Below are 25,846 nucleotides of genomic sequence, written 5' to 3'. Positions count from 1 at the left end.
AGCTTCTGAAGTCCTCAGGCCCACCCCAGTCAGGCTCTCCTTCAATAAGGTCAGAGTCCGGGCTGCCTTGCCCAACCTTGGAGTCACTGCTAGGCTGATTCCCCCAAGGCCTGCACCTTGCTCCTCTTCACTCTGGGGCCCTGAGCATTTCTCAGAGCTCCTGGCTGAATGTCAGGAGGTCTCATTGCTTTCCCTTTTGTCTGCTATCTTGGGATCAAAACCTAAGGGGCCTTGAAGCCAGCTTGCTATCCCTGTGGAGTCCAAAGTGAGTTACCCTTGCAACTTTCTGACCAGCCTGGGTGTGGTCTTGGAGAACGGCTCCTCCCCTGCTGAGCTAAGCAAGAAAGCGCATGCCCTGGCATCCAGGCTGGGAACATTGTTTGGTAGAGGAATTTGCTTAGCATGTATGAGACCCTGTGTTTGCTTCTCAGCACTACATAAACTGGTATGTAACGGTGCACGCGTGTACTCCCTCTCACACAAACACTAAATAAACAAACTACCAAAAATTAAAAGCAAAATAGGGCTGGAGAGAGGGCGCAGGGTTAAGAGCATCTGTTGGTCCTGCAGAGGATCTTGGTTTAGTTTCCAACACCAACATGGCAGCTCCTAAGAACAGTTCCAGGGAGTAGAATGCCTTTCTATGATCCCCGTGGGCAACTGCATACACAATATGTATATGTGTGCATGAAGGTAAACACAGGAAATAAAAAGAAAGCTTACAAGACAAACCCAAATCCACCCATTGCTGGCTCTAGACCAGCCTCCTCCTGCTCCTACTGGTAGACATTGCCATGCCCCGTGGGGTTGAGGGCTCATCTGTTGCATGTAGGAAACCCAACTCAGCAGCACCCTTGTTCTCGCCCACCCTTTTGTCCCAGGTTGGGTAGAAGGCAGGAATCCAATGAGCCCACATGATCCTACCCTCTTCCCAGACCTTAGCAGTGCCAGCCTGCCTCAGCCCCTCAGCAGCTGCCAGGCCCTCCCACCATGACTTTCAACTGCTCAAAGTTGCCCCTGGCTCCCTTGTCTTCCTGTTTAACCAGACTCCTTACTTTTGCATTCAAAAAACCTGTGTAACATGGGCCCAGCCTGGCCTTGGCACCTGCTTTCTCCCTTTGAAGCCAGTGGGGACACTTCAGACACACTCTGTAGCCTGGGGCAATGTCTCCCTTCTACACCACCTTTCCTTGACAAATCCCATCCATTCCAAATGCCCCTTCCTTTAGGAGGCCTCCCCACCTCAAAACATTCTCCCCTGGTACTGGGTATGGTGCTCCCCCTCCATGCTGGTGCTCCTCCTCCATTCCAATGCTTCCCCTCCATGTTGATGCTACCCCACTCGTGACAATACTCCTCCTCGATGCTCATGTCTCACCAAGGCTTTGGGATCTCACGGGCCGTTATTGGTTTGGAATTAGCTATTTTTATGGAAGTGCCTGACCACCCAGACAGCAGTGAGAGGGAAGAAGGTGTGCCCTAGCCACCCTCTGTACTGGCACACACCTAGGATTCTGTGTGCCTAAGTACTGGTGAACAGGGCCGTGGATGAAGGCAAATCCCTGGTTTGTGTGCGTGCACGAACGTGCATGTGAGCTCACAGGAGCTGGCAGACTTCATAGAGCCCCCTCTTCAGACTCCAGGGATTTGTAAGAAGATCTTGGCACAGCCCAGCAGTCAGGATGCCAGCCTGGCAGAGAGCCACTCAGGAAACATGGGCCACCACAGAAGCTGTGCCAAGGATCCCTAGTGAAGATGGGCTCCAATCCATTTCTGTCACTCTGAAAGCCAGGTGGAGGCTGTGTCACAAAGCATTGAGCATTTGGGTACAAAGCAAGGCAGATGCCCCCACCCCCTTCAGCCCTGTGGGTTCTGCCTGTGGCTTGTTCCCAAGTCCTCACACTGGGCATGGTCCCCAAGGATGGCCCAGTCTCCACTGAGGCCCAGCAGTGAATCATCAGGACCAAACAACAGGACCTGTCTGAATGTGAGTGGGACAGCCGCACTCTGTGGTGTTTAATTCCCTCAACTGCTTGGTGCCATTTTTACATTTAAAAAGTGAGGATGCTTAGCTGAGCATGGTGGCTCACACCTGTCACCCCAGAATGTGGGAGACTGAGACAGGAGGATTACAATTCATTTGAGGCCAGCCTAGGATAGTGAAATTGGGCAGCCTGAGCTAAAGGGCGAGATACTCTGTCTCAAAACAACAGCAACAAAGACAAGCATAGAGGAAATGAAGGCTCAGTGTGACACAGTTCTAGGCCTGGGTTCTCTGCCACCCTGTGCACAGGGGACATAGTGCTTATCCCCATGGCCGGTGTTCAGTGCCGGGAACCATCTGCTTGCCCCCATCCTTGCTGAGTGCTGTCAGAGCCAGAAACCAGCAAGAAAAAAGGAACCTGAGGAAGGAGGGGTAAGGGAAGAGCTTGAATTCAGGCTCCATCTTGCCTGGCACAGTAGGGAGAAAGTTGTCTAGTTGGCTGTCTCCATGCAGGAGGCAGCAGGAGGCAGCGTCATATGCAAATGAGGCATCCATCTAGCTGAAGCAAGCTTTAATTCCTGAGACCCCTCCCCACAGTCCTGCATGGGGCAGGGCACACCACTCGTGAGGGAGGGGCTGCTGAATACCCGCCTGGCAGACAACTGTGGAGTCTGACCACCTGGCCTCCTACATCAGCTGCAGGGCCCGAATTCCTGCCTTGATCACTGGCTTGGCCCACCAGTTGCTTGTGGGCTGGGTCAGATGCTGAAGCATCCTGTGGGAAGGCTGCTCTGCTGGTGCCTAAGGATTGTGCAGCTTCACCCAAGTGCACTCAGAGACCTTGGGCCCATCTGCTGGGTCCTGACGCCTGCCTCCTCCTGTGAGAAATCTGAGCCACAGTATTTGGTGGAAATACTTTTGAAGGCTTGGGAGTATTTGAGTCTAATTAGGTGTGGGTTTTGTTTGTTGGTCTGCTTTGTTTGCTTATTTGAAGGGGGGGGGTTGGCATAGGGTCTCATTATGTGGGCCTGGTTTCCCTGAAACTCATAGGCCAGGCTGGCCTTAGACTCAGAGATTCGCCTGCCTCTGCCTCCCAAGGGCTGGAATTAGAGATGTGAGCCACCACATCCAAACAACCGGGTTTTAAAAATCTGGTGTAGGAGAATAGTACCGGAGATGTAGTTCAGTGGTAGAGCTCTGGCCTCCCTCCCTCCCGTGAACAAGGCTATGGGTTTCATCCTCAGCACTGCACAAATGTATACGTTTAATTTTTAAAAATGAACTTATTTTTAAAACAAGTAAAAGTGACAAATGTGTTCACATTTGATCTCTGCTCTGTGTGTATGAGCACACAGAGTGTGTGAGCTCTAGCGTGTGTGTGGGGGGAGGGAGAGACAGGGACTTCCCATACAGCCCTTGGCCTGGAACTTTTTTGTTGTGTTTTGTTTGTTTTTGTTTTCAAGACAGGGTTTCTCTGTGTGGCCTTGGCTTTCCTGGAACTTGCTCTGTAGACCAGGCTGGCCTTAAACTCAGAGATCCACCTGCCTCTGCCTCCCGAGTGCTGGGATTAAAGGAGTGTGCCACCACCACCCGGCCAAGACAGGGTCTAATGTTTAATGTGGTCCAGGTTGGCCTCTGACTTGACTTGTAGCCAAGGAGAACCATGAACTTTTGATCCTCTTGTCTCCATCCCCCACAGAAAGTGCTTGGACTGCTGGGGTACACCAGATACTTGGTTTCCTGTGGTATTGGGGATAGAACCAGGACTTCCTGCATTGCCAGGCACTGTGCCTACTGAGTCATGTCCCCAGGCGCGTTTCCCAGTTTAAACACGAGGGAAGCTCACCGTGACCTGGGTACCCATGGAAAACTCTGCCATTAGCTCCAGAACTTTCTGGCATGGAGGACAGGAGGATGAAGCAAAGCCAGACTGCATTCCTGCCTGGCGTGCTGGCTAATTTTATGTTAACTTGACACAGGCTAGCGTCATCTGAGAGGAGGGAACCTGAGTTCAGAAAATGTGCCTCCGTAAGGTGCTGTAGGCAAGCTTGTAGGGCATTGTCTTAATTATTGATTAATGTGGGAGGGCTCTGGGTTCTATAGGAAAGGAGGCAGAGGCTGGTGAGCTGTGGTGGCGCACGCTTTAATCCCAGCACTTGGGAGTCTGAGGCCAGCAGATCTCTGAGTCTGAGGCTAGCCTGGTCTACATAGTGAGTTCCAGGACAGCCAAGGTTACACAGAGAAACCCTGTTTAAAAAAAAAAAGAAGAAGAAAGGAGGAGGAGGAGAAGAAAAGAAGAAAAGAGGCTGAGCAAGGCAGGAAACAGCACCCCTCCATGGCCTCTGCATCAGCTCCTGCGTCTAGGTTCCTCCCTGATTGATTTCTCATCCTGGTTTCTTTCAATGAAGAACAGTGTGAACCAAACAAACCATTTCCTCCCCAGGCTGCTTTCATCATGGTGTTTCATCACAGCAGTAGTAACTCTAACCAGGATACCTGACATCCACCCTCTGACTTGATAACTGTCAGAGGCAGCGGACAGCCCTTCCCTTCTCTGAGTCACCTGATGTAGAGAGTCAAAAGCTGTCGGAGTGACAGCAGCACAGGCACGGCTCAGTGAGCCTGAAGCCTTCTTTCTTAAAGTTGTGGTTGCCTAAGTCAGGGTTGGCCATCTTCTGGGGAACTGAGTTGCTGGTGTGGACAGGTGCCATACTGCTCATAAAACGCCACCGTTGTTGGTTTTCTGCACATTATTGGGACCCTGGGTTAAATTTCAAAGATTTACAGCACTCCAAAGGTGTTGGGGCCAGGCATGTGGTGTCTTTAATGTCAGCATTCGGGAAACAGGCAGAAGGCTCTCTCCGTGAATTGGAGGGCAGCCTGGTTTACACAGTGAGTTCCATAGAGTGAGACTGTGTCTTAATAAAAAAAAAAAAATTGGAGGGGAGAGAACCAATTCCATAAAAGAGTCTTTTGAACTCCGCAGGCGCACTATGGCATGTGTCCCCATTCCTGCTGGGTCTGGGGTTTGTAGCTCAGTGGTAGAATGCTCGCTTAACATGTGCTAGGAGTGCCTGGCTTTCATCCCCAGGACATCGGTACAAAAAGAGATTTGGAGAATGGATGTGTGGTCTCCCAAGTCCTGTACCGAGGGGGCCTGGGAACTCATGGTCCACAGAGAAGTGCATCATCCATCTGTCTGTCCTGACTGCAGGCCCAGGGGCAGAGGTAAAAGAGACATTTCCCTGGGATCCTGGGGGAGACAACAGGCACTGGGGACACACCAGCATGGGTTCAAAGAATAACTGTGAAGACTAAAAGTAAAGACCCAGAACTCCAGTTCCAACAGCCTGTGCCTGCCGCCCCCTCCCTCCAGGTCTCCGAGGAGCCCTGCTTTGCCCATGTTCTCAGTGGTGGCGTCTGAGCTTTGGCACATGTGAGACATTTATGAATACTAGGATGGCACTCCAAGACCAGGACAGGGCCTTGTTAGGGCCGCTTGCTGCTCCTGCCAGGGGGTCTTCAGAATGGAGTTTAGGCTATTGGAGGAGAGTAGCAGGGCCTGGAGAGTCCTGACGCTGGCAGTTCCCCTGGGACACTCTGCATCTGAGGAAACGCCCCCATGGAAACACAAGCCTTCCTACTCGGATGAAGCTTGAGGCGGTTCACCCAGTTAAAGGTGGCCACGAAAGCCCGGCATGGTGGCGCACACCTTTAATCCCAGTGCTCAGGAGGCACAGGCAGACTGATCTCCTTGAGTTTGAGGCCAGCCTGTTCTACAAATAAGTTCTAGGGCAGCCAGGGCTGTTACACAGAGAAACCCTGTCTTGAAACAAACAAACAAACAAACAAACACCCCTAAAGTGGCCAAGAAGGGCCTTTAGATGCCTCAGAGACCAAGAAGAGTCTCTTAGGAGAACTTGCTTTGGAAAGGCATGTCTGCTTTCCTTTTAGAGAATAGCTAAGGCTAGTCTCAAACTCCCTATATAGCTAAGGATGGCTCTGAGATTCTGACCCTCTTCTGCCTCCACCTCCTGAGTGCTGGGATTACAGGTGTAGTTACCTGGTCTGTGTGGGATCACACCCATTGCTTCATCATGATAGACAAGTATTTCACCACTGAGCTACACCCCAGCCCTGAAAGTGCCCATCAGAACCCAGCCCAGATGCTGTCTCTTCTGGGACCACCAGGGTCGGCAGTTTTGGATCCATGTGGCGATTTTTCTTACTTACTGGACCTGGGTCAGTGGTTCTAGCCCATAGCGCATGGCAGGTCATCCCACAAGTTCTCCTTTGGGGAGACCGAAAACTGAATTATGTCCTCAAATTGACAGCCGAAGACAAGATGGGCCTCTGTGTAGAGGTACTCCGCTGGGCCCTGCTGCGTTTCATGTTCTACTACCCGCCCTTCAGCCAGCCCTCAGCTTCTGCTAAAGAGGTCTCTATTTAAGCACAGGTGCTCTCTGGCAGCCGAACAGTTTCCAGACCCATCTTTGTCAGGCAGATGATGTTGCTGAGTTTTGTTTCTGTTTTGAGACAAGGTCTTACAACGCAGCTCTGACTAGTCTGGAACTTGCTATGTAGACCAGGCTATCCCGGAACTCACAGAGATCTGCCTGCCTCTGCCTTCACAGTGCTGGAATTAAAGACCTGTGTTACCACACCCAGCCAGAGAATGTTTCTTGTGGGAAAAATTCCCGACAGGGTGTTTCTGTGCTTCAGCAAAGAGCCTAAGGATGAGTTAACTGGGGCTGAGTTGCCTGGCCCTGCTCCCCACCCCTGTCTCCTTTTCACAGGAGATGGAGCACACTGGCACGGCATCTCCAAGGCCCTGCTTGCAGCTACATAGCAAGCTTGAGGGCAGCCGCGGAGAGGAGTCTTGCTTCAAAGACAAAAATAAGTTAAACATACAACACACACACACACACACACTCGCGCATGAACACACCCTGCTCACACCTCAGAAACCGGCAATGAAGTGGGGGTGTTCCTTAGAGCCCTCACTCAGCTTCATGCTCCTTCACTCACCTCTCAGTCTGGGTCTTAGCCCCTTCGTAACCACAGGCACTCAGCAACCCTTCCTGTCCTAAATCTCTCAACCCCTAGATTCCACAAACTTCACTGTCTCGGTACCTAGACTACTGAACATGATCTGCTAATTGCTCACATCCACCGTTTGGTCTTCAAGTGGCAACCCACAGGCTGTTGGGCTCTGGCAGAGACTTGCGTGCTGCAGAAAGACACCTAGAGTTGAACAGCGTTGGCAGAGAGTCTTGGCTCCAGCTTCAAATGGTGACCCTGAGCATGTCAATGGATCTTTCTGGATGTTGATAACACATCTGAACAATGAACTAATGTATATTGGAGGGTTTTTTCTGTTGTTGTTTGGTTGGTTGGTTTTTTTGTTTGTTTGTTTATTGAGGCAGGGTTTCTTGGTGCAGCTCTGGCTGTCCTGGAACTCACTGTGTAGACCAGGCTGGCCTTGAACACAAGATTTGCATGCCTCTGTGTCCTGAGTGCTGGGATTAAAGGCGTAGGCCACCACCATTCAGCCTGTGTTAATGGTACATGTATGTTTGTGTACCATGCGTATGCCTGATGCCCACTTAAGTCAGAAGAGGGCATCCAGTTCTCTGGGATTGGAGTTGACAGTTGTGAGTTACCATGTGGGCGATGAGAATCAAACATGGGTCCTCCACAAGAGCAGCAGATCCTCTTAACTGCTGAACCATTTCACCAGCCCCTCCTCAAGCTACCATTCTTAACCAGTCCCAGTACAGCTGCTGTGATTATCAGGGACCGGGGACATGTACCAGAGTCCTAATTCAGTACCATGGAGATAACATCTAAAAGGTCCTCCTCATCCACTCTCCCTGCTCTGAGCTCCAACAGGGCATCCATCTAATCACAATCCTCCTACCCCTCACTCTAACAAGGAAGTATACCAGATGGTGAATGCCCAGCCATGATGTGGGAAGGGTTGTCAAAGATGGACCCAGGAAGCTTGTCCCCTAGCAGCAGGCATTTGGCTACACTCCAGTCACCATGCAGACAAAGCCAGCTGTCCCTTGGCCATAGCTGTAGAGGAAGGACTGGGACGGAACTAGCAAAGGAGGAGGCCAGATAAGACAGAGGCAGATCCTGGCCCAATGGGCCCAGAACAGGGATGCTAGAATGACCTGTTGCCAGGGACCATGCCCAGGGCTACTGCCTCAGCTCTTCCCAAGAGAAAAGGAGGCCTGGGTCCAGAGCCTCCCCCACTTTCCCTGCCCTCTGCCACATTCCTCCAGCTGACACAGCAGCTGGCCAGGTAGGAGGCAAAAGCAAGCTGCATGGTTTTTCCTGTGATGATCAGGTACAAAGGAGGTCAGGGTTATCTTCCAGCGCCTGGCACAGCCCCAGAAACATGGGGATTTCCCAGCGGCCTGCTCTGTATCCAACCAAAGTCCTTGCCCTGGGGCCTGCTCTGCCTCTAGTCAGGCCAGCAGGACTCAGCAGGCCTGTAGGCCTGTAGTTTCCCATTAATTCCTTCCCCCTTGACCAAGGATGGTGTGTGTGTGTGTGTGTGTGTGTGTGTGTGTGTGTGTAGCACACCTAGTAGGTGTCAGACTTTGAGGCCACACTGAAAGGAGACCTAGCTCCCATGTAGGGAATGGAGACACTCCTTCACCAATCCTGGTGAAGGACACATCTGATTTTAGCCTGCAAAGACATGCAGGCTCAGCCTGCACACGGGGCCCAGAGGCAGCGTAGATGGAGGGATGGGCCTCAGAGGAAGTCAGGGGACAGAGACGCGTCTTCCATTGCTATTGAAACCTAGGATGCCTAAGGGAGTGTGGTGAAAGGCAGATGGGAGGCTGGGCAGACAGAGGTTTCTGTAGTTAATTTAGTGGCCACACTGGAGCCAGGAAGACAGAGGAGGAGGCGTCATTTTCATTTAGTGAGGCAAGGAGGGTCTGAGTAAGCTTCCCAGGGTTACAGGAACTGCTGAGCTGGCTTCCTGCATACGGCTGTGACCAGAGGATGCAGAACCAGAGACGGTGGGGAGGCCAGAACAGTTAAAGCAGGGCTCCTGTGCCAGGCAGGAGAGGAGCACGGATGGCGGGCGCAGGGCAGGGGAAGGCCCCATCTCCATTCTTGCCTCACGGCAAGAAAACACAGGCGCAGCCCAGACAAAAACAGCCTGGGAGTCTCCACCCTTCTTACTGAGGGAAGGTTGCATCTTGGCCATATCACACTGTTCGACTCCTGGGCCAGCCTAGCACCTGTTCTGACCACATAGGTGCTAATGAGGGAGGGTTGAGGGACTGAAAAAGCAGGTCCAGGACCTGCAAGTCAATCTACCATAAGACCGGGGAATGCCTTGGCTCGTAGCTGGCACCATGGAACAAAACAGAGGCTCAGAGCTCGGAAGAGTGTGCCACAGGCACCTCCAAAGCACTGTGGGTTGTTGGCAACACCTATAGTCATGTTTATACAGAGGTCGCTGTAACTGTGGCAAGTTGTATGGGCAGGCAGGGGGTGTGACAGGATGTGACAGGGAGAGTGCAGAGAACTGGGTTTCAGATGGTGACAAGGTCTCCAACCTGGACTTTGTGACAGGCTGTGCCCCCCCCCCCCATCCCTATACCATCCAGGAATTGTAGAATCCCTCTCCCGTCCCCACCGGCACCATGTAGGTACATAAGAGGCTTCTCTCATGTGCCGAGCACACATCCCTTCAGGTAGATCTATTGTCCCCGTTTTTATGATGGAGACACTGAGGCTCAGACTCGCACTCCTTTGTCCAAGACTGCTTACTTTCAGAACCCATGCCCACCCAAGCCCAGAGTGACCGAAACGAACCAGTTGAGAGCACCTTGTCTGCTACGGGACTGAGGGATAGGCACCCTAGAGAGACAACCAGCAGCAGCAGGGACCACCACCTGAAAGAGTGAAGACCAAGAGAGTACCCAGCCGAGATGGCCAAACAAACTTGTCTGGGAATCCCGGGCACACTCACACCTTAAACGTAAGCCCTGGCTCCAGACCACAGCTGAGCCTTCTGGTCTGCTGGAGCAAGCCCCGCGGTAGGAAAAGCCAGGGATCAAGCCAGCCCAGAAAAAAAGAGCTGGGTGCCCGCGAGGTAAGTAAAAGCACAACACTAGCCCAGTCCCAGGTGGGAAACTGTGAGGCCGGGCTATGCCAGCTTTGGGTGAGCCCCAAACACACCCAGCCTCGGGGAGTCGTCCAAAGGGACAGAGGCACCCTGTCCCGGTTTGCGCTCCCCACCCTCGCACAGGGAATCTCTGGAGACTTCTTCCAACACTGATGGACGAGTCTCCCAGCTGAGGGACCACCCAGAGACAGAGACAAAAAGACACCGGTTCCCAAAGGGAGAAGGCTAGTGCGGAGAATAGCGCGCGGGAGCCGGGACCCCGAGAGGGCGGCTAGGGAGCACGAGGCAGAGTGCCACAGAGCATGGAAAAGTGAGTGTCCGGTGTGAAGCCAGGGGGCGGACCAGGTGGCGGGAAACAGGGCCGGGAGCCAAGGAGACACGAGGCGCGAAGTGGAGACAAGAGACAGGCGGCCAGACGGAGAGATCAAGGCGCGGGTCCGAGGGCAGGGAGGAAGGCAGCGTCCTCCCTCCGCGCAGGGCGCGGACCTCGGTCGGGGCGCTCCGCTAGGTGAGCGGAGGGCGGGGCCGGGGGCGGGCCGAGCCGGGCCTTACCTGTCGGGCGGGCGGGGAGGGGACCGAGGGCGCAGGGCCGAGCGCCTGCGGGAGCCGAGCGCAGCCGAGGGCGGAGCGGGACGGTGCCGAGAGGTGCTCGGGCGGCGGGAGGCTGCGCGGGGCTGCCAGGGTGGGAGGGAGGGAGGGAGGGGAGCGCGAGGGGCGGGGACGGCGCGCTGGGAGGGGACGTAGGAGGGGCCGCGGGGCTCCGCGACCCCCTGCCGAGGGCCACCCCCACCCACCCACCCCCCCGGCCGGGCAGAACCCGGTGCTCTGCGGGCGCCGCGCTCCAGCCAGCTGCGCTCGCCGCTCGCCGCCCGCTCCCCGGAGGCTTTCGCGCCGCCGCCAGGGCGCGGGGCAGACAAAGGAGGCAGACAAAGGCGGGCGCAGCCTCGCGGCCGTGTGGGCACCGGGCGAGGCGGGCCCGCTCCTCCCGGTGCGTAAGAGCCACCTTGGCGCGGCCCCGGGGCGCGTGGGACGGGAGGGGCGCCGGGCAGCGGTGGCGCATCTGGAGCGGCCCCGCGAGGGAGCGGGCGACAAAGGGCAGCGGCGGGGCGTCCCTGGCGGACCCCTCCCCCCAACAATAGGTCCGGGCTGCGCGCTCAGCTGCGGCCGCGTCTGGCGGGGCAGGAGACGGTGGGGTCCCCAAAAGGATTATTCCGCCTCGGCCGTCAAATGGGACGGAAGAAACGCCCGCGGCGGGAAAGGCGGGACCGACAGCGGCGCGGCCTTTGTAGCCTGAGAAAGTGCGCGGAGTGGGGGAGGTTCTCGGAGAAGTCCCTGTGCCGAGAGGGTGTGCACGAGGACTTAAAAGGACTTCACCTGGGGGCCGATGGCTCGCCTAAGCCCCCTCTCCTGTAGGGAAAGGGGTCCACCCCCCTCCTAACGCGCGCGCGCGCGCGCACACACACACACACACACACACACACACACACACACACACACGCGGTCCGCTTCTCCCCACTCTGGTGTCCCTGGCTACTCAGCCCAATCCGGACAAAGCCAGCCCTCCCGGCGGCTCATCCATCACCGCGCGGGGCGCCGTGTCCCGCCGACCCCGGGAGTCCGGGAATGCTGGGTTACGGCTCCCACGGCCCCCATAACTCACAACGGGGTCAACGGGGCCGCCGACCTTGCGAAGATCAAAGAGCAGTGGGGCGGACCCGGCACGTGGGGAGAGGGGGAGGCTTCCATTTCCAGGGTGACACATTGGGGCTTACAGGGTTAGTTAGGAGCGCTGCTCCGCACCAGGCGAGGTCCCTCCTCTGGTGCCAAATCACAGCCTCGGACAAATTATCGAACTTCGAACGGGTCGGGTCGTTGTGGGGAACTCGGGGACTGAGGCTCGGTGGCGGCGGTTTGTGTAAGAAAAGCGTTCTGAACCTCCCAGCCCACAGGAGAGGCTCCAGGAAAATGAACCGGTGCTGTTGGGAGGCTAGTACACGGCCAAGCACAGAATGGCTTGGAGAAGACAGGCGCTTACTAACTGGGAGGCTCACACGGCTGCTCCTGTGCCTGCTGGACACAGCTTCATTATGACTCAGGAGCTTGAGACAGACCGCAAGGGAGTGAAAGCAAAGGCACTTTAGGTTCTAGCACCCACAGGCCAGCCATAACCACCCTTAACTCCAGTTCCAGAGGGTCTGATGCCCTCTTTTGGCTTCCTTCTTTAGGCACACAAGCGGCACCCAGACAGGCATGCAGGCAAACATACACACAGAAACAAATAAATCTTAAAAACAAACAAACAAACAAACAAACAAACAAAAAAAGGGACAGGTTTATGGCATGTGCCTTCATCCCACCACTCAGGAGAGATTGCAGTGAGTTCAAGGCCAGCCTCTTCTATATAGTAAGTTCCAAGACTTGAGAGCTCTTCTCACAAACAAACAACAAACAAAAATAAAAAACAAAACAAAACAGGGAGGGCAGTTAGAAACTGTAGCAGAGAAGAGACTGACTTAAGGGAGGAAAGAGTGAGCAGGGGGTGGAATTCTCTTTAAGGAATCAGGCGGTGGCCTGGTACCCATGGGCAATGGATGCCCCTTGGAGGCTGTTTGAAATGTTGCTCTGCCTGTTGCCCGGGTTCTTCCAGAGTGACTCAGTTAGAGGACTAGGCTCCTACCCCATCCAGACTATGGTCACTTGTGGCCTCTGTAAAGTGGGGCAGTTGATTGACTAAAGCAGATCCAAATATCCACCAGGGAAGGAAAGGACAAACACGCTGTAGTCCATCAGTAGAAGGGGATGTTCGTTGCTCCTAGAAAGGACTGAGGGAGCCGTGAAGAGGCCCAACATGGTAAAAATGCTTGCTGCCAAGCCTGACAGTCCGAGTTTGAATCCCCAGGCCCGTGTGGAAGGAGAGAAGGGATTTCCTCAAACTGTCCTATTGTTCTTTGACCTTACACAGGTAGAACAGTGCACACCTCCAATAAATATAATTAATCGGTTGATTAGTTAGCTAATTAGAGGGACTGAGTAGGACACGCCCTCAGTAGTAGAGCACTTCCGTAAGAAACACAAGGACCAGGGTTCAATTCCCAAAAAATCAGAAACAGAAACCAGCAATAACATCAAACAGAAAAGAAGAAATATATATATGAATATATAAACCTTGCGATAAATCTTGTAATCATTAAGCTAAGTCAAGGAAGCCAGATGTAAGATGCCACAGAGGTCCAATTGCATTCTGGTATGGCTTGGTTTGTTTCTTTTCTTTTTTCTTTTTGTGTGTTTGTTTCCGAGACAGGGTTTCCCTCTGCAGCCTTGGCTGTCCTGGAATCACTTTGTTGACCAGGCTGGCCTCAAACTCACAGAGCTCCACCTTCCTCTATCACCGACATAGGATATTAAAGGCATGTGCCACCACTGTCCTGCCCGGCTTGTTCTGCTTTTTGAGGCAGGGTTTCTCTGATTGTCGTGGAGCTCAGTTTACAGAGGGGCTGGCCTTGAATGAAGATCTCCACTTGCCTCTGCTTCCTGAGTGCTGGGATTAAAGGCTTGCACTGCCACCGCTGGTGTAAATTCCTTTTTAAATGAGTGTGTTGCCTGCATGTGTGCTTGTGCACCATGTGAACGTAGTCCCCACGGAGGCCAGAGAGGATCTTGGGTCCCCTGGAACTAGAGTCACAGATGGTCTAGGTAGGTCCAAGCACATGTGGGTGCTTGAAACTAACTCGGGGTTGTTTTTTTCTTTTGCAAGAACAACAAGTGTTCTTAACTGCTGAGCCATCTCTGCAGCCCTTCTTTTAAAAACACTGTTATTGTTATCATCATCATTATTATTATTTGTGTGTGTGTACTCAATGCATGTATATGTGTGTCACCATGCATGTGTTAGAAGTCACAAAACAGCTTTCTGGATTTGATTTTCTCTTTCCCAGGGATCCTGCTCAGGTTTTCAGGTTTGGTACCCTCTTTACCTACTGAGACAGCTTGCTGGCCTGACTTTTTTTTTTTTTTCATCTTAGATAGGGTTTCTCTGTGTGGCCTCGGCTGTCCTGGACTCACTTTGTAGATCAGGCTGGCCTTGAAGTGACAGCAATCTACCTGCCTGAGTGCTGAGATTAAAGGCATGCACCACCACACCTGGCTTTTCTTATTGTTTAAATTGATGAGAATGTTCTGGAATTAGGTAGTGATATTCAACTCTCTGTCTAAATATCCGCTGAAGCACATACAGAAAAAAAATGCAAGTGTTATGATTTATAAATTATTTTTCGGTGAAGAAGTTACTGATTAAAAAGTGTCATCTAAGCCTGGCAGTGGTAGCACATAATTTTAGTCCCGGCACTTGGGAGGCATAAGGCAGGAGGATCTCTGTGAGTTCGAGGCCAGCCTGGTCTACAGAGTGAGTTCTAGGACAGCCAAGGCTACCCAGAGAAACTCTGTCTTGAAAAACAACCAACCAAACAAAACAAACAAAAACAAAAACAAACAAACAAAAAAAGTGGCAGCTGAGCTGGCCTAGGATGGTGGCCTCAGAGGGTACATAGGACATACATAGGGTACATGATGTGAGTGGGAGTCAAAGTTGACACAATAAACATTTCTCATCATTGTGCCAAGATAACTGAAAGAAATAACTTGAGGGAAGAATCACTTATTTTGGCTCATGTTTTCAGAGGGTTCAGAACATCATGGTGGGAGGACAGAACTCTGACAGAACAGAGGTGAACAGTCCACATGACAGCAGTCAAGAAGCAGAGAAAAGAACCACCCTTTCCAGGTCCCTGCCCTCCTGCCTCAATTAATGCTCTCAGTTAATGCTCTCCAGAAATAACCTCCGTCATGCAGGTACTTCAAAGCTGGCCCCACAGCCCGTCATTGGTGGTGTGTGTTGGCCCCTGTGGCCAGCCAGGCCAGTACACCCAAGGAGGGAATGGCATAGGTGGGCTGTGTTCTAAGGGAAGGGTTGGAAGCTGTCCAGTGTCGTGGTCCTGAAGCGGACACTTTGGTGTCGGTTGGAGGTCAGCAGTGGACCGGAAGTGCTCCGAAAGCCAAGGGAGGTTGGAAGGGTGTGTGCTGCTCACTGTTTTCATGCATCTCATGCCATGAGGATACGTGTTCCTTTCCCCACAGAGCACCCAGGGGGTCTGTCTGTTGCCTGAAGAAATGGAAATGAGGAAGGGGGTGGGAGATGCTAAGGATACATAACATAGCCTTTGTTTGTTTGAGTCAGGGTTTGTAGATCTGAGGCTGGCCTGGGACTCCCGTAGCTGAAGATTACCTTGTACTTCTGACCCTCTGCCTCCACCTCCTGAGTGCCGAGGTTACAGGTGTGTTCTACCACCACCACGCCTAGATTATAAGATGCTGGAGAGCAAACTGAGTGCTTCACGCACATTAGGCATGCCTTCTGCCAACTTCATCCCAGCCTCATGATGTCATTTTGAAAATCAAGACATTTGTCCAGCGTGGTCCTTCTGAGGGCTTAAATCGTCTGTAGAGGGCTACTTGTTCATTTTTGAGACAGAGTTTCACTGCATCGCTTTGGCTGGCCTGGAACTCTATGTAGCAGACCAGGCTGGCCTCAGATTCACAGAGCTCTTCCTGTCTGTGCCTCACCAGCGCTGTGATTTAAGGTCTGTGCCGCCATGCCTGATGGTCTGTGTAGATCTTTGTTTTTGTTTGTTTTTTCAAGATAGGGCTTCTCTGTGTAACAGAGCCCTTGGCTGTCCTGGACTCACTTTGTAGACCAGGCTGGCCTTGAATTCACAGTGATCCACCTGCTTTTGTCTCCCAAGTTCTGGGACCAAAGGCATGTGCCACCATGCTTGACTCTTTTCTATCTTTAAAAATATCTTTATTTTTATATATTTATTTGTTTATTTATGTGTGTAGATCAGAGGACAACTGGGAGGGAGTGGATTTTTTTCTTTCATCATCTGGGTCCTGGGGGTTGAATTCATGATGTCAGGCTCATTAGTTCTGTGTAGATCTTATGGCCATGGATTGACCATTTATGTTCTATGTATTTATAAATATTTTACTTATTCAATTTTATAGATTTTTTTTTTTTTTGGCTGGAGAGATGGCTTAGTGGTTTAGAGCCTCGTGGCTTTTGCAGAAGTCCTAAGTTCGATTCCAAGCACCCATATGATGGCCCACAACCACCTATAACTAAAGTTCCAGGCAATCTGATACCCTCTTCTGACCCTGCGGGCACCGGGCACATGTGTGATACACTTACATACATACAGGCAGGCAAAGATTCATACACACTCATACACATTCATACATTCATACACACAAGATAAAATGATTAAATAAATCTAAAACAGAATTGCATCTTACTTCATTTTGGAGAAAGACTCTTCACTGTGTAGCTCTGGCTAACCTAAAATTTGCGCCCGCCTCTGCCTCCTGAGGGCTAGGGTCGAAGTGTGTACCGCCATATGCAGATGACCCTTTGGGGCGGGATCTATAATTTCCCGTCTCACAGATGAGCAAGCCGAGGCTGAAAGAAGAAAACAGGTCTCCTGGCTGGATGAGCATCAGGGTGACAAAAAGAAGGAGCAGGTGGATGCCTGAGCGGGCTGTGGGTGTGGGGGCTCCAGGAGGCCCAGCCCACACTCTGGCTGGGCTTACAGCCCGAGTGCCGAGTGCTGCCATCAGAGTTCTTAGCTTATTCTTTCTAAGCAAACTGGGTTGCAGATCAAGCTGCCCCTGCCGTCATGTCCTCTTTCCACCTTCCTTTCATCATTCACTTAAAACATGTTCTTTGAGAACCTGAACTGGCCAGGCATTGAGTGGGGTGTTAAAGCCAAAAAAAAAAAAAAAAAAAAAAAGGACGATCTAGACAGACCAGGTCCCTCCTCAGGAAGCAGGCCAAGGGGCTGGGTGGAGCTTCAGGCTGTCCTGAGATCCCCAGGCTTCTTGTGGTTGGCTCCCTTTCTCTCTCCCTGTACCTACCTGTTTGTTGCCTGGGAACATGAGACAGATGGGAAAGATGCTGACTCTTTATTAGTTAATTAAATTTAATTTTTTTACATCTATCTATCTGTCTGTCTATCTATCATCTATCTATCTATCATCTATCTATTTATCTCATCTATCTATCTATCTATCTATCTATCTATCTATCTATCTATCATGTATCTATCATCTATCTATGAGAGAGCTGGAGCACGTGGGTGCTTGCAGGAGCCGGTTTTCTCCTTCCACCACATGGGTCCTGGGGATTGAACTCAGGTTGTCAGGCTTGGTGGTGAGCCCCTTTACCTGCTGAGCCATCTTGCCTGCCCAGATGATCCTTTTGTGATCCTCTCTGTGGACTAGGAATTGGCTATAGAAGCACCTTGCAAGTCTGTACACTTTGTTGACAAGCATTTTACCTAGTTCACTCAGGATGGGTTTGTTCACACCCCCCCAATCTCCCCACCCCCAGAACCCTTTGGCACATCGATGGAGGCTTAGTCTTTCCTGGGCTGGTACTTACACTTTTTGTATTTTGCCTTCTCTGTTTTCACTTCAGTATCTCTTGGGAATGATTTTCCCTCTGTCCCTATTGCTGGCCCCCAGGGACCTGCTCTAATTGTCAAACACATACACACTTTCTTTCTTCTCTAACATGCAGCTTCTTTCCCAGCCCTGCATTACATATTGTCTTTGTGGTGAAATAACATTGCAAACCAGTCTCCCATCAAATGGGGATTCAAAAACAATAACTTACCCCATAATGCAATCTCAGTCTTCCAGCCATCCATCATGCTGATATAACTAACATGAGAACCCAGGCATTGTAGGCCGAAGGCAGAGGTCCCCAGCTGGTCCTATGTTACCTCAGCCCCCTGTCCATGTCCTTGTTTCATCCCCAAGGGATCCCCCCACCCCCAGCTCCCATCTCCACCCCGCATCAGTAATGAAAATGCTGCTTCGGAAGCTGGGGGTGGGGTGGATAAAGGACTCTGGCGTTCCCCAATCCACCATGATGAAATGTGGCTACACTCAGGTCTACAAGGCAGTGAGTTGCTCAGTCAGGTCTGGGTATAAAGGAATTGGTGGAACACAGTGTGATGAAGGCAGGGTTCCCGAGTCTTGAGAAGGGTTTCCGTGCCCACTGACAGGTGTATCAGTTCCTGAAGCCAGTACTGGGTTAGGCACGGATGTGTTTCAGAATGCAGGCAAACTCCATTGGCAGTTCCCACATTTTCTTGGGCATACCAAGTTCCCTGGGGAGCTTGTTAAGGAGCAGAGCCCCGCTGCGAACCTGCCCTGGTCAGGTCAGCAGGGCTGCTGGACAGCCAGGGTTTAATAGGGTCCTTGGGGGCTGACAGGAGACTTCCTAGGTCTGCATCTTGAGATCTGCTCTGCTCTCATTTCGGTTTAATCCTTCCTCTGGCCTGCTTTTTATCCTTTCCCACGAGAAGGGTGTAAATAAGGGATTGACAGTTTCTGGGAAGGGCGCAGGAGTGTCCAGGGATGAACTTTAAAGCTTCATTCCCTACAGAGACAGAAAACCAAAACAACTCTTACATCCCTGGAGGGCAGAGTCTAAGTCAGTGGTTCTCATGTTCCTAATGCTATGACTCTACAATACAGTTCCTTATGCTGTGGTGACCCCAACCATAACATTATTTTAATTGCTACCTTATAACTCTGATTTTGCTATTGTTATGAATTATAACATAAGTATACAATATGCAGGATATCTAATATGCTATCCCTAGGAAAGAGCCATTTGACCCTAAAGGGCTGTGACCCACAGGCTGAGATAAGTTCCTCCAAATTTTCTTGGCTTCTACACCTGTCTTGTCATCTCTAATTCCAGGGCCCTTCTCACCTCAGATGTTCTTTCTTTCTTTTTTCTTTTTATTTTTTTCTGAGACAGAGTTTCTCTATGTAGCCTTGGCTGTCCTGGACTCGCCTTGTAGATCAGGCTGGCCTTGAACTCACTGAGATTCACCTGCCTCTGGCTCCCTAGTGCTGGGATTAAAGGTGTGCACCACCACTCTGCTTCACCTCAGATTTTTCTATCTGTTAAACAGAAAGCTGTGAGTTAAGCTGAATTCTATCCGTGTGGCTTTGATGAATAAAGAAACATTCCTGGGCCTAAAGTGCATCTATAGAGTTGGGCTGTGAAGGCAATACTTAGCTCCTAGGGCTAATGAAGGAATTAATATAAATCAGAGTTTGGGGAGGTGGAGAGATGGTTTAGCAGTTAAGACTACTTGCTGCTCTGTTGGGTGTTGAGGAGGTGGGGTTTCATTCTGCAGCACCTATATTTCAGTTTGCAACCACCTATAGCTCTAGTTCCAGGGGATCTGACGCCTTCTTTTGGCCTTCACTTGGACCAAGCAGTAGTACCCAGATGTACTTGCAGACAAAACACTCACGCACATAAAATAAATAAGTAGAAATCAGGGTTTGTTACATAAAATGATTCCATATAATGGATGTAATTTTCGTATTGTTAAAATGATCCCGAGGCCCTTTTGGCTCCTCAGGAATTGAGTCCAGGCCTCTGCAGGATGGACCTTGGAGCAGCTCTACTGCCCGCCCCTCCGCTGGCTGCGTGACACAGACAAATCTTCATTAGACTCATCGTTAGGAAAAAAGCTAGCCAGGAACCCACACGCATTCTGAGGATTTACCGAGTCAACCCACAGACACCCAGCCCAGTGTCCAGCTTTCGGCTGCAGCTTCCACAGGTCAGCTATTGTGAAGAGAGCACGGGACGCTTAATTCTTCAGGGAGGTCAGGCCCCGCGGCACCCAAGTGCCGGGTGGGGGTGGAACGTTTCGGGTGCGTCTCGACCTCCCCTGTGCCCGCCCCCAAGCCTGCGGATTCGCTTTCGGTTGGGCAAGCCGTGGGTCCGGGGACGCTGACTCTTGACCAGCAGCAGATGTCGCTGCCCTCCCCTGGTACCCAGCTGCGCTTGCAGCTGGTTCTCACTTGCAACTACTAAGGAGAAATGGCCGGGACGGGGAAACACAGCGACCCGGTGCACGGGCAGCGAAATCTCTTCACCGCTTTCACCTGAAGTTCCAAGGCGGCTTAGCTCCCTCTCCTGACATCCCTGTCGCTCAGGCGGATCTCCGCCCCCTAACCCCACCCCCGAGGCTGCTCCGCCCCTCCGGCAGGGCGAGGCCCGGATTGGACAGCTCCGGGGGTGGGCGTGGCCGATGGGAGCGCCGGGACCTCAGGAGCACCGCGGTGGTCTCGGAGGCTAGAGGATACTGGGGGACGTGCGAGGGGTCCCAGCAGGTGGTTCCCGTCGCCGCGTTTGAGATTCGAACCTGAGACCGAAGCCGGAGCCCTCCACCGGGAAGGAGCGCGGAGAGGGCGGGATTTCCGCCGGGAGGGATCCGGCCGCTCAGGGGGTGGGGCTTCCCCGACAGGGCTGCGCTTCCCGCGTGCGGGGCCGGGTGCCGTGGGTCCCTGCAGACGGCCTCCGCGCCCGCCCCCGGACGGCCAAGGATGACCACGCTCACGCGCCAAGACCTCAACTTTGGCCAAGGTAGGGATCTGGGCCTGCAAGGCGGTGGGGGTGCGGCCCCGGCTGGAGTCGTGCTCAGCAGCGGTGTCCTCCTCCTCAGTGGTGGCCGACGTGCTCTCCGAGTTCCTGGAAGTGGCCGTGCACCTGATCCTCTATGTGCGCGAGGTCTACCCGGTGGGCATCTTCCAGAAGCGCAAGAAGTACAACGTGCCGGTTCAGGTGAGCCCCGGTGCCCGGCTGGATTCAAGAACCTTTATTCTCCCTACAGGCTTCTTCACTCCTCAGCAGAGGCTGGTAGCGGACAGCCTCCTGCCTCTCACCGCCCGATCCCTTCCCGCCCTGACCTCAGATGCGATCCACTGGTTAGGGACCCAGGATGAGAGCTATTCCAGGCTTGCGCTTTAAAGGGGTTTCTGAGGCTGGGAACCTTGCCCTGGGTACAGCGTTCCCACAGTGTCCAGCACCTCCCTTCTCCTCTCCTCATTTGCCCTAAGTTCTAAAGATTTTTTTTTTTTTTTCGAGATAGGGTTTCTCTGTGTAATAACCCTGGCTGTCCGGGACTCGCTTAGTAGACCAGGCTGGCCTCGGACACAGAGACATCCAGCTGCCTCTGTCTCCCGAGTGCTAGGATTAAAGGCGTGTGCCACCATGTCCAGCAACTCTAAAGATTTTTAAAAAATTATTTATTATTATTTGAGATAGGATCTCACTGTTTAATCTTGGCTGGTGTGGCTTTCCCATTATGTAGACCAGCCTGGCCTCAAGCTCACAGGAATCCTCCTGCCTCTGCTGGGAACAAAGATGTGAGCCACCATACCTGGCTCTTTATTTTTTAAGATTTATATTAGTTATGTGTCTATGTGCATGTGTCAATGCCTGTGTTTGTGGATGGGCTGTCCACTGAGGCTGGAAGAGGGCATGGGAACCCTTGGCATTTGTAAGATGCCTAAGATGGGTGGTAAGGATCCCACCCTTGCGGTTGAATGGCAAGTGCTCTTAACTGCTGAGCTATCTCTCCAGCCCCAGTTTATTTTTGTACTTAAAAAAAAAAAATCCTTGGGGGGCTGGAGACATGGCTCAGAGATTAAGAGCACTGGCTGCTCTTCCAGAGGTCTTGAGTTCAATTCCCAGCAACCACATGGTGGCTCACAACCATCTATAATAAGATCTGCTGTCCTTTTCTGGCGTGAGGGAGAGCACTATATACAAATAAATCTTTAAAACTGCTTTAAAAAAAAAACCCAGACCTCCTGTAGCCTAGCCTGGGCTTGGTCTTGTTAGGAAGCTGAGGCTGACTTTGAACTCCTTATCCTCCTGGATCCACATCCCCAAGCTTCCTGCTTTTCCTTTTGTTTTCCAAGACAGGGTTTCTCAGGATGGCCCTGGCTGTCCTGGAACTCTATGTAGACCAGGCTAGGCTTGGAGATCCACCTGCTTCCCAGATGCTGGGATTAAAGATGTATACCACCATGCCTAGCTCCTGGGTTAACTTTAAATGTGAAAACGGTAGACGTGCTGTTTCCCTCCCAGGTTCCTACAAGCACCTTTCTCACTGTAGTCATTCTCACCATAAGAATTATTGACTTCTAAATACCGGGAGATGGTAGACACTTAAAGGATAGTTAAGAAGACAACGAACAAACAAAAAGAAATAAGCTGGGAGTGGTGGTATAAGCCTTTAATCCCAGCACTCAGGGAGGCAGAGGCAGGCAGATTGATGTGAGTTTGAGGCCAACCTGGTCTACAAAGTGAGTCCAGGACAATTGAGGCTACATAGTGAAACCCTGCCTGGGGGGGGGGGGGGGAAACAGCTACTAAGCACCCCTGTCCATTAACAGTTTCTTAATTAATTTCACCTTTATTAGATCTTCCCAGATGACATCATTAAGCTCAGAATGTTAAGTCATTTGCTTATGGCTATACAGCTTCTTCCTTCCCACCCCCGCCAAGACAGGGTTTCTCTGTATAGCCCTTGTTTCATAGACCAGGCTGGCCCTAATTCAGAGATCTGCCTGCCTCTGCCTCCGCCTCCCTAGTGCAGGGGTTAAAGGCATGTGCCACCATGCTTGGTCTTACAGCTTGGTGTTAATGCCAAGTGCTAGTGCTCAGATGGAATGCCTGTCTTTGAGTATCTCTCCAGAGGTAAATTCATCCACAGTTTTGTTTTTTGTTTTTCAAGACAGGGTTTCTTTGTATAGCCTTGGCTGTCCTGGGCTCACTTTATAGACCAGGCTGGCCTCAAACTCAGATCCACCTGCCTGTGCCTCCCTAGTGCTGGGATTAAAGGCACATGCCACCATGCCTGGCTCATCCACAGTTCTTAGCACAATGATGATGAGTTGGGACATCTCATCAATGGGGGACATCTCGTGTCCCCCGGGCAGGGACATCTGGGGAATGGCGGTTCTTTGTTCAAAGACCAGCAGGTGTATGTGTGGGGTTGTTGGTGTTTCCCCCATTCACCAGCCCTGTGGGGTTGTCTGCAGATGTCCTGTCACCCGGAGCTGAACCAGTATATCCAGGACACACTTCACTGCGTCAAACCACTCCTGGAGAAGGTGAGGGGTCCCCTGCTCCCAGATACTCTACACCTAATCTGTTCCTCCTTGCTTCGGGGCTGACTCTGGGAAGTGCTCGCTGCTTTCAACAGCCAGAAGCCTCACTCTGAAGACCACCCCCAGCTAGCAACAGGGCCCAGGGCATGTACGTCACACTGGGTTTCCATAGCTGGGCCAGATCTGGGTGGGGCCTGCCCTGGAAGTTCTGGTTTTTCTTATGCCCCCTCCTTGCTCGGGTTTTTTTTTTCTTCTATCTTGTCCTGGTCCGAGACTTACTGGAGAACCTCCATGGGAAGCCAGGCATCTCCTCCTGGCCTGGACCATTCACATCTGGGAAACCTGGCAGCTTCAGCCAGTGCCCTGCCCCACCTCTCCCTGGGCCTTGTGCATAGCTCTGGATTGGGCGTTTCCTGTGCCTACAGAATGATGTGGAGAAGGTGGTGGTGGTGATTTTGGATAAGGAACACCGCCCAGTGGAGAAGTTTGTCTTTGAGATCACTCAGCCGCCCTTGCTGTCCATCAGGTGAGCTGTCACCTTCCCTCGGCTGGCTGCTGCAGTCTTTCACAGGGACCCCTCTACCAACTCCACATTACCTCAGTAAGGACCCTGAAGTGGCAATACATACCATCAGCATCTAAGACATACTGGTCCCATAACTTTGTAAATCTTACAAAGGTGACAGGGTCACCCTCCTGTGTCACCCCTGGGACATCCCAGGAAGTGGTGAATGCTAGTCCCTAGCTTTACAGTGTAGGTGGAGAAACCAAGGTCCAGAGAAGTGACCTGAGTGGTATCACCCAGTGGTGCAGAGCCCAGGACTCTGTGACCAAGTTGACTGGTTTCCATGGCTACTCAACTACTTCCTTTTATGTTTCCATAAGGGCCCTGGAATCAGGAACCAGCCTGTCCCCTGGCTAGGTGGCCTCAAACAAGCCACTTCTCCTCCTGTCCTGGAGGCATGCAGACTTGAGCTATGTCCTGGGTGTCCTAGCTAGCTGAGTATCAGAGGTGCTGAAAGGGACCCCTGCACTCTGCCTCCATTCTCTTGGGACTGTCTCTCTCAAGCACCAAAGCAGTTTGGCCCAGACTGCTTCCAGAGTGCACCGTGGGTTTGGGGTGGTGGAGGAGCACGATGGAATGGGAGACCTCCCTTCCTATTCCCAGTTCAGACTCCCTCCTGTCTCACGTGGAGCAGCTGCTGCGAGCCTTCATCCTGAAGATCAGTGTATGTGACGCTGTCCTGGACCACAACCCTCCAGGTGTGATGCCCCATCCCCTGCTGTTTCCTTGGTTACCTTAGCATGCCAGTCTTCTTCCCAGTTGGCTGCTCTGAGCCATCCTCCTCCTCTCCACCCTTCACCATCTCTCCAAGACTGACTGTTAACACCTCAGGCTTCCATTTGTCTTTACTTGTAATTGGCTACACCTCCCATCCTGTGGGTGGCACTACCCAGCCAGTGAGGGAGGAAAGAAGAATCCTGGTCCAGTGAGATCCTGAGGCTCCTTAGCTTTGACCTTGACCAGTTGTTCCATTCTCTCTGCAGGCTGCACGTTTACAGTCCTTGTGCACACAAGAGAAGCTGCCACTCGAAACATGGAGAAGATACAGGTCATCAAGGTGCGTGTGTAGGCAGTCTCAGGGAGGATGCTGCCTGTGGCTGGCACCGTTGTTTGCCGCAGTTCCTGGCACTAAGTGGCCTTTCCTGTGCATAGTCACCTGACCACATCCTTGTGTACCTGGGTGTTGAGCAGCTGGCTTACCCTGGCTCTTCCGGATGGGGTTCTCCAGAGAGGAACCTTACCTTTTGGTTTCAGAATCATTTTAGAACTATCCTGGGCCTATAAAATGCTTGAGTTCCAGCCCCCTACCGCACCCCAGTAGAGTGTGGGCCCTGGATGGGAGGGTTAGCAGAGTGAGAACAGATTGAGCTGTGACCCCTTCTAACCCTCACCTGACCCCATCCCTAGGACTTCCCATGGATCCTGGCAGACGAACAGGACGTTCACATGCATGACCCTCGGCTGATACCCCTAAAAACCATGACATCAGACATTTTAAAGGTAAGCTTTCAGGGGTCACGGGATGGAGAAAGCCTTGTTTAGGAGAGGCAGGGCCTAGAGTTAGTTCTAGGCTGGAGTTTGCTGCCCAGGGTTTGGGGGTAAGGGTGGCCCTCTAGCTTCCCCTTCCTCTGAGTCTTCCCAGCAGGCACCTCATGGTCTGACCAAAGCCACTTCTCTACCAGATGCAGCTCTATGTGGAAGAGCGAGCTCATAAAAACAGCTGAGGGAGCGCCTACCCCATGATGTCCAGCTGTTCCACTCGGGCCCCTGCCCAGGGAGGTGCTGCAGGGCCCCGACTCCAAGTGCTCTTACCGCCTTGACATGTGGCCGCCCCTCTGGTTGGGCTCCTCAGCCCTGCTTGCCTTCATGAGGCAGCCTTCCCAGGAGGCTTAGGAAGGATGCCAGGACAGTTGTCACTTCTCAGCAGCCTCCTGGGGCTCAGCTGGCTAACACTGTCCATCTGAAATACTGTGCCGTGAGTTATTGTTAATAAAGAGCCCCCAAGGGCTGACTGCATTGTCATTAACCAAAAAACAGGAGGAGCCAGTGCAGCAGAGCTGCCCTGGGGTGGGGGAGGGGAGAGTTCACTATG

The 25,846-nt window shown here is 52.3% G+C and overlaps 1 protein-coding gene across 1 annotated transcript; it reads left to right on the top strand.

The window, feature by feature from the left end:
- The first annotated feature begins 10,726 nt into the window (after positions 1-10,726).
- On the top strand, positions 10,727-25,776 carry Mad2l2 (mitotic arrest deficient 2 like 2). Its single transcript, XM_055615178.1, has 9 exons — positions 10,727-10,787; positions 19,643-20,655; positions 20,735-20,853; positions 23,121-23,192; positions 23,615-23,715; positions 24,358-24,452; positions 24,738-24,811; positions 25,162-25,254; positions 25,437-25,776. The coding sequence occupies exons 2-9, from the start codon at positions 20,616-20,618 to the stop codon at positions 25,476-25,478; spliced, it is 636 nt and encodes a 211-aa protein (XP_055471153.1). The 5' UTR covers positions 10,727-10,787; positions 19,643-20,615; the 3' UTR covers positions 25,479-25,776.
- The last annotated feature ends 70 nt before the right edge of the window (positions 25,777-25,846 follow it).

This window comes from Psammomys obesus, unplaced genomic scaffold (genome assembly GCF_907164565.1).
Source record: "Psammomys obesus unplaced genomic scaffold, mPsaObe1.curated_primary_1811, whole genome shotgun sequence".
In the NCBI taxonomy this organism is placed as follows: domain Eukaryota; kingdom Metazoa; phylum Chordata; class Mammalia; order Rodentia; family Muridae; genus Psammomys; species Psammomys obesus.
This window is presented reverse-complemented; position numbering and strand designations above follow the sequence as displayed.